At 36.3% G+C, this 16,978-nt stretch overlaps 1 protein-coding gene across 19 annotated transcripts in view; it reads right to left on the reverse strand.

Moving 5' to 3' along the window:
- Positions 1–602: 602 nt before the first annotated feature.
- SGIP1 (SH3GL interacting endocytic adaptor 1) overlaps positions 603–16,978 on the reverse strand; it is a 199,838-nt gene continuing 183,462 nt past the window's right edge. For all 19 annotated transcript variants that reach the window (XM_078072985.1, XM_078072973.1, XM_078072976.1 and 16 more), the window contains 5 exons: positions 14,636–14,768; positions 11,438–11,640; positions 10,226–10,290; positions 9,496–9,660; positions 603–8,502 (listed from right to left, as the gene is read on the reverse strand). In XM_078072985.1, the coding sequence (XP_077929111.1) occupies positions 8,480–8,502; positions 9,496–9,660; positions 10,226–10,290; positions 11,438–11,640; positions 14,636–14,768 (589 nt within the window). In that variant the 3' untranslated portion in view covers positions 603–8,479. The remainder of the gene's footprint in view (positions 8,503–9,495; positions 9,661–10,225; positions 10,291–11,437; positions 11,641–14,635; positions 14,769–16,978) is intronic.

Genomic DNA, 16,978 nt, shown 5'->3' on the forward strand with positions numbered 1-16,978 from the left:
CCTTCCTCCTTAATAATTAACCCCAGGACCCCTCCCCCAACCCAAAGCAAGTAAGTCCAACCCTTTGAAAGGACCCTTAGGTAGTGGGCAATCGCGAGTTAGAAATAAAACAATGCCTCTAAGTCCCTAGCTTGGCTCCGGTCCCTCGATGGGTACTCAGTGCAGTTAGCATTAGCTGACAGGAGCAATACACTGGGATAACAGTAGAGCCACAAAGAGTTAGGACAGAGTTGGAGAAAGAGCATTAAAGTGTTCTGGCCCCATGCCAATCACTATTCACAGAAAAATAAGAAAAGGAAAGGACTGTTTATTGAATATCTACTACCTAGTAGGTAGGACTGATTAGATGATTGGTAAAGATTATCTCATTTAATCTGTTCATTGACCATATGATAAGGGGATAGTAACTCCATTTTCTTAAAGATAAGGATGAAGAATCATTGAGTAACATGCTCAAGTCTGTAGTTAAATCACGGAGCTGGGATCTGTCCGACTCTAAAGCCCTTGCACTCTGCCAAACCTTTCGCCCGCTTTGCTCACCCCAAACATGCAGTAAAATTTTCCAGAAATATGGGTAAAATTTCAAGAGACTGGTGATAAAAGAGGTTCACAACTCAGTTTATTTTTACATTTTTCATTTATTTTCCAGAAAAAAAAAATCACATTTAAATAACAACTTACTTGAGATATTTCGTCTTGATCTCATGTATAATTAAAGTTTGTTCTGAAACGGGAACCCTAGTTGCAGTAATGTGTCATGATAAATAATTGCATATTCAGAATTTTGTGAAATGGGTGATTGGGAAAATTATGAAGGCAAAAACATTTGTAAAAATCATTATTTACAAAAAAATGATATCCACACCTTTTCTAACTCATAAGGCAAGTAACGTTAAAATGTTCTCATGATTATCTTCCATAAGTCAATACTATACATTCATGTCACCATTGCTCAACAGCTTTGCGGCAGTGAACCCTTGCTTCTTTTGCTGGTTTTTTTCTTGACCACAGCACAGAAGCAATAAACCTTTCATCATAGACAAAGCAGTAATGGCTATGAGAATAAAAGTACTCTCTGTTGAATTACACATGTAGGAAAAAGAGCCAGGCATCAACATTTTAACTAGATTTAAAAAATATTTTAAATATGTGAGTATTTTAACCCACAATTTCTTTTATAAATATGTTATGCTCAAGGAATTCTCTGAAATTATATATACTCCGTACAAGGTCATGAAGAAATTCAGTTTACTGTCGCTACAAAGATCATGGGAAGTTCTGAATAAAGGCTACCACCAAGTCAGATTAAAGGATACACTAACAGCATTTTTCTTAAGAAAGACAATGGATGGAATTTTATTACCTCTAGAAACAGAGCAAAATTTCTCTGAGATTCTTTTCCTAGTTTCTCTGAACGTTAAAGTAAGAAAAAAAAATGAATGCCACTTAGGAGGCATGAAAATTAAAACTTGATCATTTCATTCATAGAGTTTTTTTTTTCTACACGAAGTGAAAAATTTAAAAAAAAGTATTTGTATATTGAAACCCAATAATATTCAAACAGTTAAAAAAGCCAGCTCCATAAAGGACTGCTTGGCCTGTAGTGAACTCTGCTCAGAGATAAGATTAGCATATCATCATAAATATACCAACACTTGGCTTTTTCAAGAAAAAATAATCAGGAGCAATTTTCCAACTCTCTTAGATTGAGAGAGAAACAGACAGATCAGACAGGAGCCAATCTCTTTCACGCACCTCCATTGAACAAAGCAAGAATTCAATACAGAACTGCAAATTCAACACAGCTATAAGAATTATCATCCTATCATCTCTCACAAGGAAAAGAAAAAAATCTGGCTTTGGACCTTGGGACAGTGATCCCAGTGGTAGTCATTTGGTGTATTATTAAAATAGTTTGAAGTAATGATGCATGTATGAATAACACTAAGCATTTGTTTTGTCAAAAATAAGAAAAGGAGAGAAAATGTCAATGAAGTAATATATAACTGAACAAATGAGATGGAATTAACATTTGCATGATATACTCATTCAATGGAATATTTAAAATGATAAATGGCTTATCTATCAAGCCAATTCACAACCTCTGAATGAATTAAAAATTGAGCTATATTTGGAGAAATGTAAAGTGATTCAGCTTTACTCTGAATCAGTTTGTCCAGGAATTTTTTTAAAGGAATTTTGCTGACTTTGTGTAAAAACAATTGATTTGCAGAATAAGGCATAGCAAAAAAGAACTGTGAAATGTTCATTAATAGAGTGTAGGGTTCTGCAAAATCTTTGCTAAATAATATATCCCTCTCATTTAAAAATGTTTTTCATATAGTTTCTAACAAGATTATGTAAAAATGCGGTCAGCGTTCATCTATCATGATTCAATTTCTTAAATTTCACTCTGTAAAAAAATTTGGATTGTTTTCAACAGATGGTGGCCTGATGTGCTGGTCATAGGAGCAGACCTTAAAAATAATACTTAAAAAATTAAAATATTAAAACAACATTGTTGTTTTATTTTGAATATTTTAGGTGATAAAGTTAAATTCACTAAGATATACTAATGAAATTTAAGATGATATTAAATCATTTGAAATGGCAGGAATTTTTCTTAAAGTTAAACAAAAACCCAGAAGCATCCTTTCAAAACATTCCTGGTTGTATTATTTGTGGTTCTTGAAGGATATGTAAGCTGGTGTTACAGGAAAGCTTTTCTAAAGTTTCTTCAAGGTGTGTTTAGAAAAAAAAAGTGTTTATGTGATTTAATAACTTTCTTAAGCTTCATTAAAACACTAACCTTTATTATCAAATGTCTGAGGAGTGGGGACTATGGCATAGGATCATATATTCTCAGGACACAGTGAACATTTGTGAATAACAGTAGACTTGGACATGATTTGGAAAATACTGGAATATAGGTGAATGCAGAAGTATCCTTTAATTATTTTCTTTTAGGCATTAAGGGACACATAAAAATATATTTGCTTCTCATTGAAACATCTTTTCTTATAAGGTTAAAGGTGTATTTAGAATAAGCAACCTACCACCCTAGGGATAGAAGGAGGCAATCAAAAATACTATAAGTCAAGGAAAAATAACTTTAGAAGTTATACCTAGAGAATAAATTATTATACTTATGGTGAATGTCAATAAGGAGGTGCCTTCTCTCACAAGAATACTCATTTAGGATAGAGATCAAATATTAAACATGAGGGGAAGTCAGGAGATCCGACCACAGTCAACTCAAGAGACCCTAAAATTTGACTTTCCGTCAAAAAGAAATTTTCAATTTGAATTAGATATTAAAATTGCAACTTTAGCCTACAGAAGATGACAGAACATCAAAGCAATGACCCAGAGAAAAGCTAGTGGGTTTTCTTTTGTTGTTGTTTGTTAATATTTGGAGATTTAAATATTGGATTTCTACCTCATTTTCCCTCCATACATTCCATGCACAAAAAGTAATGTAATGGCAGGCATGTTTAATTCATGAGTGAGGGAATCGCATTTAGATGTTGTTTGCCAAATGGAAAAAAAAAAAAACCAAACACAAAAGAAGCAGGAAAATCCAATAAAGCCTCCTAATAGAAGTACACACAGTTAAAAGTGGTGGGGTGGATCATCAGAACACTTTCTTCAATCAGTGTAACACAGATCGATTTGTACATTCATATCAGCAACTTAATTTGACTTATTTCAAGGAAACATCATTCTTACTTATATTAACTTTTCAAGCGATATTTAGAGGTCATCCTCCTTTTAATATCATAAAAAATTTTGCTTCCATTAAAAAAAATTGCTGGTCAGAAAACCATGTGGCAAAATGAGTACTTTTAGACTGAATGGGATTTTGCTGAATGCATAATCTGTAAGGAAAAAAGAAAGCTTAAAAAAAAAAAAAAAAGCAAAACTCAACAAACTCATCTTCTTAGTAGATATCTATATATTTTACTGTGTCATTCAAATTTAATTGACAGCTGTGATTATTATGAAAAAAAATAAAGGAAAAATAAAAATGATTGGTGCAACTCTTCTAGAATGACACTGGTCCATGCTTATAAAGCATCCAATTCAAAGGTCTACAAGAGAAATAGGGCCAGCTCACAATCTACATATCCATCTGAGTGTCTCTTGCAAGGAGGGAGACATTTATTGGGACTTTGTATTTGCAGTGAGAGACAGCTTGCAATCAGCCTACTGCTTCTCTAGGTCTTTTAAGACATTGATGAAAAGGACAGAAATACGAAAACGAGAGAATGCATTTCAGGCCACTCTGAGACTAGATAGCATGACAGGAGAACTTTAAGGAAAAGATAGGGATTTTCCTAGAAAAAGCCCTGAATCTTTTTTTTTTTTTTTTTTAAGATTGGAGAAAGTTAAATGGACTGAGTGAAAAAATAAACTCACTAGAAAAATGATAGTCAACTTTCAATTTAATGTTTAAAATTTGATATAATGTCATAACTAAGAAGGACCTCAGAGGTCTATTAGGGCAGTGGTTCTCAGATTTTGGGTGCTTGTCAAAATACACATTCCTAAACTCCATCCCTAGAGATTTATTCATTCAATATAAACTTGTTGGTTCCTGCTATCGTCTAGGCTCTGGGATAGTGGTAACTGAACCAAATCATTGCCCTTTTAAATGTATGTTAATACAAGTGGTCCACAAGTCATACTCTGAGAAACATAACCTTTTCCAACAATTTTGCTATTGGAATTATCCTTATTTTGATACTAATTTTTCATAGCACCGTTAACCTTGGGATTCAAATGATGTATGTATAGTAAAATAAAATAGAAGAGTTTATTTCCCAGAATGAACAAGCAAAACTGGTCAGGGGCCCCCTCTGCAGTCAAGACAACTGGGTTACTTCCCGCTGCTATGTCACTTGGGGGAAATTAATTACTCTAAGCCTCAATGTCATCATTTGTGAAATAGGAATCACAAAGAGTACTTAACTTTTCAGTTGCTATGAGGATTAAATGAGCTAATATCTGTAGTGACTGGTATATGGTAAGCACTCAAGTAAATGTAAATTTTTATTATCTATCAGTCAATTACTGTGATTGTACAAGTTTTCTTATGAAGCCGCCACAGTGGATCTATCTGATCTAGTCGAATCGTGGAACTTCAGAGGTGGGAGAAATTTTATAGGTGGCTGGTGTGTTATGACGGTGTTTAAATCCTACTGGGGTGGGGTTGGGGCGCCCAGATCTAAACTGCTGCAGGAACTCCATCATTGTTTTGAGCTGTTTTACCGAACAGGATTCCACATGCAATTTTAGTAGAAAAAAGTCCTGCTGTTAAGAAAAACTTGAAAATCACTGGCAATCCCAATCCCTCATTCTAAAGATGAGAAACTGAGAAAGGCAGTGATTTGTCCAACGTCACACAACAGCAGTTAGCGATAAGGTTAATGTAGTCACCAGGCTTCTTTGAAAAGAAGATTTAGAAATGAAAATATGTGTCATGATTGCCTCAAACACTTTGCAGATTGAGTAAAAATACATAAAAGCAAAAATAAAACATCTCTATTCATTCAAAACCATTTGAAACGTGGACATTCTTTCTTTCTAGGTGAAATAGATTCCCAAATACCATACAGTGAATTTTCATTTTTCTGTAGGTGTAGAGAAGAACAGAGCTTTAAAAATAATTAAAAATTTAATTCTTAGGAATTATAAATTCCAACTATGGTAAAATTCAGACTAATTCTTAACAAGAATTTATTTTTCAAAATATCAAGAAAATATGGAATTTATTTAAAAAGAAAAACATACTTTTCATGTTGTCAAAATAAAGCAATATCATTCATACTTTCTATCTTGTTAGAACAGAAACTTTTAAAATCATAAATCTCAAGAAATGGTGTTCTGGTTAATGAGAACTCTTTATTTTAACCCCTGGTATTGAAAATATTAATATGTACTTGCCCATTTTGTTCTGTTTTAGGAATTGATAATGAACCTGACAATTTTTTTTTTAATATATAGTAGAGACCCTTGCATTGTCTAGGATCTTTTTTCCTAATATGAACTCTTATTGTACAGTACTATGCATACGGGTATAAGAGGAGATTGTAAACTACAAGATTAAAAAAAAAAAAAAAACCTACCAAAATCTAAAGCCCTGATAATGAGTTTATTGTGTTATTATTTGACCTATTTTTCTGAAAGGAGAAGGGATATCTTCTCTATTGAGGTTCTGTTTATTGAAAGTTTAATAATTATGAAGCCAATGACCTCCATTCTGTTTCACAAAATCAGCTAAGGGATCATAAGAGATCTTCATAGTGTCAAATTTAGTTCCTGGAAATGTTTGAATAATGTTAGAGATTATTGAAGTCTATGTTTTAAATTATATTTTTACAATATCAACAAAATTATTCTTTGAAAAAAACCCTTGTGTTTAATTACTAATTCACTCTAGAACTATATAAAATAAAATATAAAGAGCAAGACATAAGAACCAGTAATATTTACACATTTTTAATATGTTTCGTGTTAATCCTCAATACGTTTTCCTTATGAATTGATTACTTAAAAATGCATTTTTATATTCGTATGCTGGATAATTCTCAATTTTCTGCTGCTTACTCTCCATTGGTTTCAGTGTTTGATGTTTCCCCATGTTTTGTGGGATTTAAAAGTTTGCATTTTCTATTTTGGTTTCAAAATCAAATTGAATATCTTTACTTAAAATGAGTATATTAATAATTTGTCCGAAAAACTTCCACACCAGACTGTCTGGGGAGCCAACTGAGAGTGTTTGAATAGTAGGAATTCTTCTGAGGTAAAACAGATCATTTTGAACATTCTCTTGGTAGCAAGCACTGATTGAGAAGTACAAATATTAATTTAAAAAGTTCCACTATAAACAATTGCCAGTCACAATCTCATTTTAAAAGTAAGACTTACAAAATTTAATTTGATTCTAAAATTTAAAGGGACTAACGATTCTTTGTCAAATGTAAGTGAACATAAAATAAAATTTAGCAACTAATGATAAATACAACAGCTTAATAATTCCAGTTATTTAATAGTATAACTTAGAATAAGAATTGGTTCATGTTTAAAAGAAGGTCTATGACTTAAAGGAAGTTTCATGTTTTCAGATAGTAGAGGAGGAAAGTTTTACAACCAAGACCCACCCCAGAAGAAGTGCTTCTCCGTTCTGAATAGTCACATTGTGAGGCCAGATCGAGTAATTACAATTTTAATTATACCTTGCGACAATGAAATTATGACATAAATTTTTGATAACTCTCTGATTCTCAGAGAATGGCAAAAATTTATAGTTAACATACGATGAATCTTATCCAAAAGGAAATTTATTGCACGATAATGTGGATTGAATTTCATTTATAAAGCTTTTTTTTTCCTTCTCAAACGATATAAATGATGATGATTAAAATTTTCCTTCTGGACTTAAACGGGGGACTAATTTTTTCTTCTGAATTTTAGTCTTAATATTTTGATTCCTGCAGGTAAAGAGAAAGATACGTGGTACCATTCTCCATGCTAGATGGGAGAGACTGTTTAGAGTAATTGTGCAAAAGTTGTTCAGCAGTTCAACTATGGAAAGTCTTGAAATTTTAAAATCACAAATTTGGCTTTAATCTGATATTATTCAGCAATCTCCACATTCGTTAAACTGCAGAGAGAGGGGGAAGTAGTTAAGACTTCAACATCTTCTTTACTCTTGATTATAATTTCATATACTTAAACTTTAAATATGAATTGCTTTCCCTTTTTACACAAGTTATAAAAATAAGAGGCCCTGTTTACACAGTTCGCATTTTTATGAAATTTGCAGTTTGAAAAAAAAGCTTTTTAAAAAGTGGTAATTAATGCTCTTCTTGAATATGCTGTAACTTTAGAATTTTTTTTTCTGAAATAGTTTCTGAATTTAACCCACTAAATATCTGAAGATAGAATTTTTATTTAGCACTAGAGTAAAACATACTAAGGATTGAAGAAAAGGAAGTTTTTTTTTTTTCTGGTTCCACTTAATTTTCTTTGTATGTGGCACCCCCTTTATGACAGCTATCAATATTATATTTAAATTTTATATATTGACAAAATGCAATCTACCTCTGTAAGCATTGTGCCATTCAACAGTACTACTATTAAATTTACATACCACAGTTTAAATTACATCCATTTTAGGAATGGTAAAATGCTAAAACTCAAGTGTCTAACTGCCTTACTGGAATGAGTACAATTTACAAATACAATAATTACATTTTAAAACCATTAACAATATTACACCTAGAAGTAAATACTGTTAAGACTGGTCATCATGGTATTGTGTGAGGGAAATCATTGCTGAAAGTCATGGACATTTCCAGCAGATATATCCCAAGTGCAGATTTTGGTTTGTTTCCATCAAACCAAAATTAAAACCTGTTTCTCATACAACAGTTCTCCATTATATGAATCCTCCAAATCCTTGCATAAGATTTTATTAGTTATCTGCCAAGTATTTTCCTGCAAAACAAAACAACATATCAGCAGGTTACCTGGTAGTTCCATAATGTGATTATGATATGGGCAACATTTTTATTCTATCTGCCCTACCCCTAGAACCCAAATACTGCATCTTACGGGGTGCAATACTAGTATAAAATATATACAATTTCTTAAGTTTTCAATTTCCCAGACCAGCTAGTTGCCTTTTCACATTTCCACATATGAACACTTTGCAGAGGTTTGGGTTTTAGGATAGGTTGGGAGATTTGTTTCTGGATGTGGGAATCCAACCTGTTATGAGAAGAGTAACCATATAACCTGGGTCATTTCTGAGAGTGGAAGGGTTATAACTAATAATTACATGAGTGCAGCGGGCATAAGAACCAGGAGTTATCCTGACAAGTCATTGGTAAGTATAATCACCCTAGTGTTGGAGACTCCTTCGCCAATGAACTATCATGTTGTGCCAAAAACCTGTCTCATGGAACCATATTCAGCTCATGGGCACCCACTTCTGATACCTGGCCTAGAGTCTTTAAGGTTGCTTATTTTAAAGTGAAAGATGGACCCTCTGGATTCCCGCTATGCCTGACAAATACAAAATCTATGAAGCCTTGTTGGAGGAAAAAAGTCTTCAGGTAAGAGGTAAATTCAGAGGCACATAGCATTTATTTTGTTTATCAAAATAAAAACAGTAGGATTTACTCCATTAAATTAACCTCAGTGTATATATGTGTATATAATGTATATACTGGGAATAACTGGTCATTCCTACAGAAGAAACAGAACCAGATAAGTAGCCAGGGCCTTCCTCATTCCGACTTCCAGTTTATTATCTCATTTTTGCTTCATTCTACAATCGGTTTGCTTTCTAACTGGGATGAGAAATGGGGATTGGGAGTGAAGAAGAGGAAAAGAAAGAAGATGAGCAAATCAGACACTATTCCTTCTTGAGAGAGTAGCTAAGGCGACCTATTTTTGCAAATGAAAACCCACAGGATGCCCACTTACCTGCAGCAAACCTTTTCTTGATGAGTGAGAACCGATACCCTGCTCCAACAAGTTCAATGTCACATCCAGAAAGGGTGCTTCCTTCACTTGTGAACTGCACGACCAACGGGGAGGGTTTGCTTGGGCCTTCAGACAACTGAAATCTCGCCAATAAAGAACCCACCCCTATAAAAAGAGTATCATTACAAGATAGCAGTCAACACAACATGCTGGATATAGCTTTGGAAATTGTATTCAAAAGTTAACATACAAAATCTAACTTACTAGAAAACAGTATATGTTTCAGTGACAAAATGCTGATGAATAAAATTTATGATGAAATATCATGAGGAACTTTTTTTGCACACTGATGAAAGTGTAATTCAACCAAATGGTACTTCAAAATTTGGAATCATGTTCCTTGGAAGGCAATATTATTTTCCTAGTCAGAGGAAAGTGAGAAATACCTCAACTACCAGGGAGTGGAGATCTGATACAAAATGAAAACATGTCTCATTAAAAGCTCTTCTCTTTTTGAAGTATGGTCTGTTTGATGTGGGGTTGGGCAGAAAAGGGGAAGTAGAGGATGCACTGAGGAATTATTTGCTTTTTATTGGTTGAAATGAGTATACACCAAAGCAAAGTGAAATATTTTGCTTGCTTCTAACGCTGTATATTTTAATAGTTTTCTAATACCTGAAAGTTATTTCAGCTTTATATATTAAATAAAATAAGCCTGTGATTACATTACCTCCATTTTCTGACTTCTGAGAAATATCAGGAATCTTCCACAATATTCTTTGTTGTTCAGCATTCCTAAAAATAAAATAGGTAAAAGGCTTTTTTGTATATGCAAATGTTTTGTTTAATGGATACCATATTTTTTCTAGATAGTGTTAATTTAAAAAAAGGAATCTTGACAATATTAACTACAATTTAAGCATTATCTATCTATGTATCTATCTATCTATCTATCCATCCATCCACACATAAATTCTCTTTTTTCTGTTCCTTATTGTAACTAGCCACAACACTGTCAGATAGGAAAACATACAGAGGACAATGCAGTTAAATTTTTTGACACACCTACTTATCATAGATGGTAAGTCTTAATTAATTCAGGAAACTTAAGTTTTAGCTGTCATATGGATGACTTTTTTTTAATGTTCTATTTTTTGCTTCTGACAATCACATGGAAAAACTAGAATACTTTTTCTAAGAGAACAAGTTCTTTTTAACAGCTACTATCAGTACTCAGTGTCTCTTCAGTGGCTGTTCCCGTACCTTCTCTAGTGGTGCCTTTTTTAATAGTCCAGAGGCTACAAAAGAAAACCCTGCATTTCTCAGACGCCCCTGCAGTTAGGGTCCTAGATGCAGATTAGGGTCCACCAATTACAGGCACTGCTTGAGATTTGGAGGATGGAAGGGGGGCAGAGGCCCTTCTCCTGCCATATTTGTGGTTCTTTCCTGCTAGCCAGCAGCCTAACTGAGACGTGGGGGTCTTCTCACAAAGTGCTGCCTGCAGTCCAGCCTCCAGTTCTGTGAGTGCCGAGAAGCAGTTAAGGCGGGCGGGTAGGGACTTTCTTATCCTCGGATCAACGTGGCAGTGGTGAGTTCTTGAATTCAATGGCTCCATGGGCAGCTTTCTGATTTCTCTGCTTCTTGGTTGCGGCAGAGGGAGCACCTTCCCTGGCGAGTCAGTTCGGCATTCTGGGACGCGTTCTTGGAGATCCAGTCGGAGGCTTATTCCTCTTGCACTTCCATGTTGTGTGAGCATTTAATCCCTGTGTTAAATCCTTCTCTGCTTAAAATAACAGAACGGTTTCTGTTTCCTGCCCTGAACCCTGACACACAGGCCTGCTGGGATGTCGTCCTGTAGGAAATAAAAACGCTAAGAAGGCTGTGAGGCCTTTGCCCGGAAAGAGCCGTTTGGGAAAGAGAAAGGGGACTGGTGGCTCCTTACCAGACTGCGGGTGGGAGCACGGCCTGGAGCTTGGTGACTCCTCCATCTATGGGGACCAGGAACTGCACGTTGTTGAGGGCCACGGCAGTTGTCATTGCATCCGTATTGTATTTGTAATCTATGCGCAGGTCAGTGCTGGCCGGCTCGCACCGCCAGTTCACGGCCAGGTTCAGAGGTGTGGACTGAATGCCCTGGGCAGACACCTTGCCAAACGACAGGAAAGAGAATATTTAAGGCTCAACTGTTCATCTGAAACAAAGCCAGAAGTTGTGATTATCTCCCATAGGAAGGTTCTGAGCTGTCAAATGTCATCGTGTGGTTGGTGCTGCTCACAGATGAGCTCTCTCAGTAAATAGCACCATGAAGGGTGCCCTGTGAAAGGGAGCTGGGTGCTGCAGGGAAATTGTTACAGATTAAAAACAAAACCAGTTGCTAAACTCTCTGTAGCACTTGAGAGTTTACAATGCACTTGGGTCAGGTAGGGAGGTGGTAGCACACTGCTTAGGAGCTGAGGCCAAGGAGTTAGACAGTCTTGGAGGTGAGTTCTGACGGCCACTTACAAGCTCAGTGATCTTGGGCCAGTCACTAAACCTCTCTGAGTCTCAGTAATTTCTTCAGCTGCCAAATGGGAATTATAACAATAATATCTACCCATAAGCTTGTCAGGGAAGATCGAAGATATTTTATGTGAAACAGCATAGTGCCTCGCACTTAGTAAAGCATTAACATTTTCATACACGTTACCTATTAATACTCTTATCATACTTGCGCTTCATAACACACCAGTGGGTGAGACGAAGCAGGTTACTGTCACTCCTTTGGGATTTGCCAAAGTGAGCCCTTGAACCCATATCCTCTAACTGGAAGGGGTACATTCTACCGTCTCCCGTCAATTCTAGTTAGAATCCACTGTGAGTTTGCCCAAGGAAAAGCCATGTTTGCAGAAGCAACAACATTGTCTTACCTAAAGACAATAATACCAACTTGATTTCTGGATGCACGGTGAAAAATTCGTAATGTTATTATTTCTCAACTATTCACTGTGATGATGAATAGCTTTAGGAGATTCTTCTTTTACCAGCACACTCACACCGCGGGGGTTGTGTGGGTGATGTCTACACCCTTGGGGTTTTATTCAGAGTATGAGTTTTGCTGATTTTTTTTTTTTTTTTTTAAGATTTTATTTATTTATTTATTTGAGAGAGAGAGAATGAGAAAGAGAGCACATGAGCGGGGAGAGTCAGAGGGAGAAGCCGACTCCCTGCCGAGCAGGGAGCCCGATGCGGGACTCGATCCAGGGACTCCAGGATCATGACCTGAGCCGAAGGCAGTCGCTTAACCAACTGAGCCACCCAGGTGCCCGAGTTTTGCTGATTTTAAGTAAACAGCTCCCCCTAGGCCTAGCAATGCCTGCACATATGGACACCATGGGGAAGGGGCCTGAGGGCAGGCTGAGCTCGTAAGGCAGCAGTGGTTGCTGCAGAAATAAGCCCAGATATGAGTTCTTGTATACAATGATAGGCATGGCTTTTGATGACAATTTTAGTTAGACTACCATTATATGTTTTTAAACTTTAAATATTTTTTGCAGCATAATCCTCTGCAAATGAACTTTGCTTTGGAAATATGTTATTTAAGGTAAATCAAAAGCAGAGCAGACAGACCCCTCCCTGCCCGTTTCTGCGCTCTGTCTCAATGGTGGTTCTTGACTTCACAGTGGCTCCTCTCCCCAGTGATGGCGCTTTTTGGGTTTGTGTGGGAGTGTTTTTGATTGTCCCAGGCCCTGGGGGATTCTCCTGGTGGCCAGAAACTAAACATGCTGAGATTTGAGGGCAATCCCACAAAACGCTCCTTGTGCCTCCCACCCAATTCCTTGCATCCTTGGAAAACACCACCACCACAAATAAACAACAGCAAAAAGGATTCCTCAGAGCTCACTTTAAAACAAAATGGCGGGGCGCCTGGGTGGCTCAGTCGTTAAGCGTCTGCCTTCTGCTCAGGTCATGATCCCAGGGTCCTGGGATCGAGCCCCGCACTGGGCTCCCTGCTCCGCAGGAAGCCTGCTTCTCCCTCTCCCACTCCCCCTGCTTGTGTTCCCTCTCTCACTGTGTCTCTCTGTCAAATAAATATTTTTTAAAATAAATAATAAATAAATAAATAAAACAAAATGGCAGGCCTAGGGCTACTTACATTTTACAAATACTTTGAAATATATTACGGTATTAGCTCCTCACAACAACTTACAAAATATCTAGGTAGGAATTGTTATTGCCCTTATTTGCTGATGAGGAGACAGAGGTTCAGGGAGATTAAGTGCCTAAAGTCAGTGGCCGGTAGGAAGCTGACTTAATTCCAGAATGCAGTTTCTTGCCTACAATTTAATACTTTACACCAACCTCAGGTTGCAATAGGTGAATTCGGTCTACTTCCTAGATTCACTTAATGACAAATATGGAGACTAAAAAAAAAAAAAATCCCACAGCATTTAAGAGTAAAAAAAAATGTTTTTAATCAGAAGTGACAATGTAGACGTGTCTTTGTAATGAATGTTTGTGAAAGAAAACAAGTACAGGTTTATTTTTACCCCTCTGGGCATAAAGAACCATGCATGTGCCTCGAAATTTAATTTCTCATTCAGGGAAACATTTTATTGGAGTTTGCTTTTCTTGCTCTTTTTCATTTCTCTCAGAAGCTTAAAGCAGTCACTAAATGTGTTTAAATGTTTGGGGGAAAAAAAGTTAAATAAAAATGCATTTTTTATTATATTTTAATTATATAGGTGATGAATTTCTGTGGTATCATGTTTGTTCAGTATTATTGATAATGTCCAAAGCTTAGAGGATATTATTCTTACAGGACAAACATTCATTTGCATTTTTGTAAAATATTCCGTCATGTAGATACTTTACTTTTAGTGGCTTCCTTACAACAATATAAATAAGTGTTTTCCAACCCGGAGGGTATATTACCACCACAGTGAACTAGTTTACCAATATTTATAATCTCAATTATTGGAAGTTTCTGCCACTTCATTTTTGTAGTCTCCAAGTAGCCTTTTAAGTTTATTTTCTTAAAAATTATAGCTTTTAAATTATATTAAAAGAAATGCTATTTTATTTACTTTTCTTTAATGTTAGACATGTTAGAATATACATTTATAATGTGAAAGAGACACCCCGACCATACGAATAGGCTTACCTGATATTTGAGCATGTCCACATTATAATATGTAGCCTGGGGTTTTTGTTCCGACACTTTCTTTAGGTGAGTCATCAAATTTGGCATGTTTACCCAGAATTCCTTGGTATTGGCATCATTTTGAGTATTATCGCTATTTAGTTGGGAAGAAAAAATTATTGAGTAGCATCTTGTGACAAATATCTACCAAAAGAAGCATCTTAGCAAATTGTCACCTGATTTCTATCTCCATCTTTGCCAGTCTGTAGAGATCATATTATTAGCAGTAGTATAGTTTTAGTACAATTGCAGTTCTGAATGGCATTATATTAATAGATTAATACCCATAGGGAGGCATGATTGTATTGCTATGAATCTCAGTGAGTACCCAGTAATATCAACCAATCCTGATGATAATTGGTTGCTTTAAAGAGTGAATTATATATTAACCCAAACTTAATAGCCCTTTCTACATCACTAGTTTTCCTCTGAATTAGTCAGTTAATGCAATCAAGGAGCTGAGTACATTGATTTTTTTTTTTTTTTTTTAACTTGACTTGAACAGTAGTTTCTCAGAAATTACTGAGTTAAATATTCGGCCAAATGTAAACACAGTTTTTATCTCCAACTGAGGGGAACAGGGCGATACTAACACTACCATGGTATTTCATTGAAGGACATCTAAATCATAAAACAGTCACTGCACTTACAAGATGATCCTGGAATGTGAATGATAATAATCATGGTAGTGAAAATAGAGAAGTGCAGTCTTGATGAATTCAGGAGTTTGGTATTCCTAGAGATTTGTTTTGCTCAGATGTCTGTCCACACGTCCTTCACCCAATGTATCTTGAAAATGCTTGTCTCAATGACAAAAGGAATCAGGCAAGAGTGTGAAAAGCCTCTGCTCACTTCCCACATAATGAGGAAACTGAGGGCCCAATGAATTCAGTAACCTGACATATGACTCACTTACTGAATGACAACTAGAGGTTAAGAAGACAGAGGGTGATAATAATAAAGTGATGACGGCAGGGGCGCCTGAGTGGCTCAGTCAGTAAAGCTACTGACTCTTGCTTTCGGCTCAGGTCATGATCTCAGGGTTGTGAGACTGAGTCCCCCGCTGGGCTCCATGCTGAATGTGGAGCCTGCTTAAGATTCTCTCTCTCAGGGCGTGTGGGTGGCTCTCAGTCGGTTAAGCCTCCAACTCTTGATTTTGGCTCAAGTCATAATCCCAGGGTCGTGAGATCAGCCTTGTGTCTGCTCCGCGCTCAGTGGGGAGTCTGCTTGAGATTCTCTCCCTCTCCCTCTGCCCCTCCCCTGCTCATGTTCTCTCTCTTTAATATAAATAAATAAATCTATTTTTTTTAAAGAATCTCTCTCTCCCTCTCCTTCTGCTCCCCTGTCCCCAAATAAATAAAGTGATGAAGGCAGGTGAAAAGTAAGTTACTATGATTCCACCTCCAAAAGTCAAACAAATTAAGAGAGTGAGTCATAAAAAAAATCAGGGCTTTCTTTAAAACTGCTACTGATCTGTTAGGAGGGACTGGTTTCGTGGCCCAAATCTGAGTATGACCCATGTGGTTCTGCTGTGCCCTGGTATGGGTTGCTGAGAACAAAACAAAGCTCTCTAACTCTGTAACTCTGATGGAAAAGACTCCTGGCCCCTGAGACTTTGTTCCTGGTCAAGCTGGGCTAAGGATGCTGATGAGGGCTGTCTAAACTTTTATTACCTAAAAGCATCCAACTTACCCAGAGGCAGGAGATAAGAGTAATAGAAAGTCAGTGAAATTAAGTAATTTGCTTAAGGTTAACAGCAAATAAGTAACAGAGTCAGGATTCCAGCCCAGGTCAGTGGACCACAGGCCATACTTTCCCACTGTACCAAAAAGAGGTACAGAATTAATATCCAGCAACATGTCATTAATATGTACTAAGTAGATCTGAATAGCTGGGAAAATTTCAGTGACACTATTTTTTAAGGAAATGTTTATTCTAAGTTTAATAACAAATGAAGCTTAGTCCCATACCTACAATAACTCCTCAGAGAACTTGCTTTAATAAATATTCAAGAAAGCTTTGCCAGGGTCAAATAGAGATGTCAGTTAGATAGAGACGCAATTCTGGAATGCAAGATTTCAAGAAGTCTTGAAAATTCTTTAGTCTCATGATTGGTTTAGCAATTGTTCCTGAATTCTTTACAAGCAAACCCCTTTTGTTAGGGAAAAGTAGACGTAAACTTCAATTTGGTCCCTCTCGAGGCATTGCAAACCTAAATGTCTTCAGGTGCCAAGCTGTTATCCTAAATGGAGTCTTGCAGAACACATAAATGAGAGAATTGGCTGGGTCTGAGGCTTGTACTGC

This window comes from Halichoerus grypus, chromosome 5 (genome assembly GCF_964656455.1).
Source record: "Halichoerus grypus chromosome 5, mHalGry1.hap1.1, whole genome shotgun sequence".
NCBI classification, from domain to species: Eukaryota; Metazoa; Chordata; class Mammalia; order Carnivora; family Phocidae; genus Halichoerus; species Halichoerus grypus.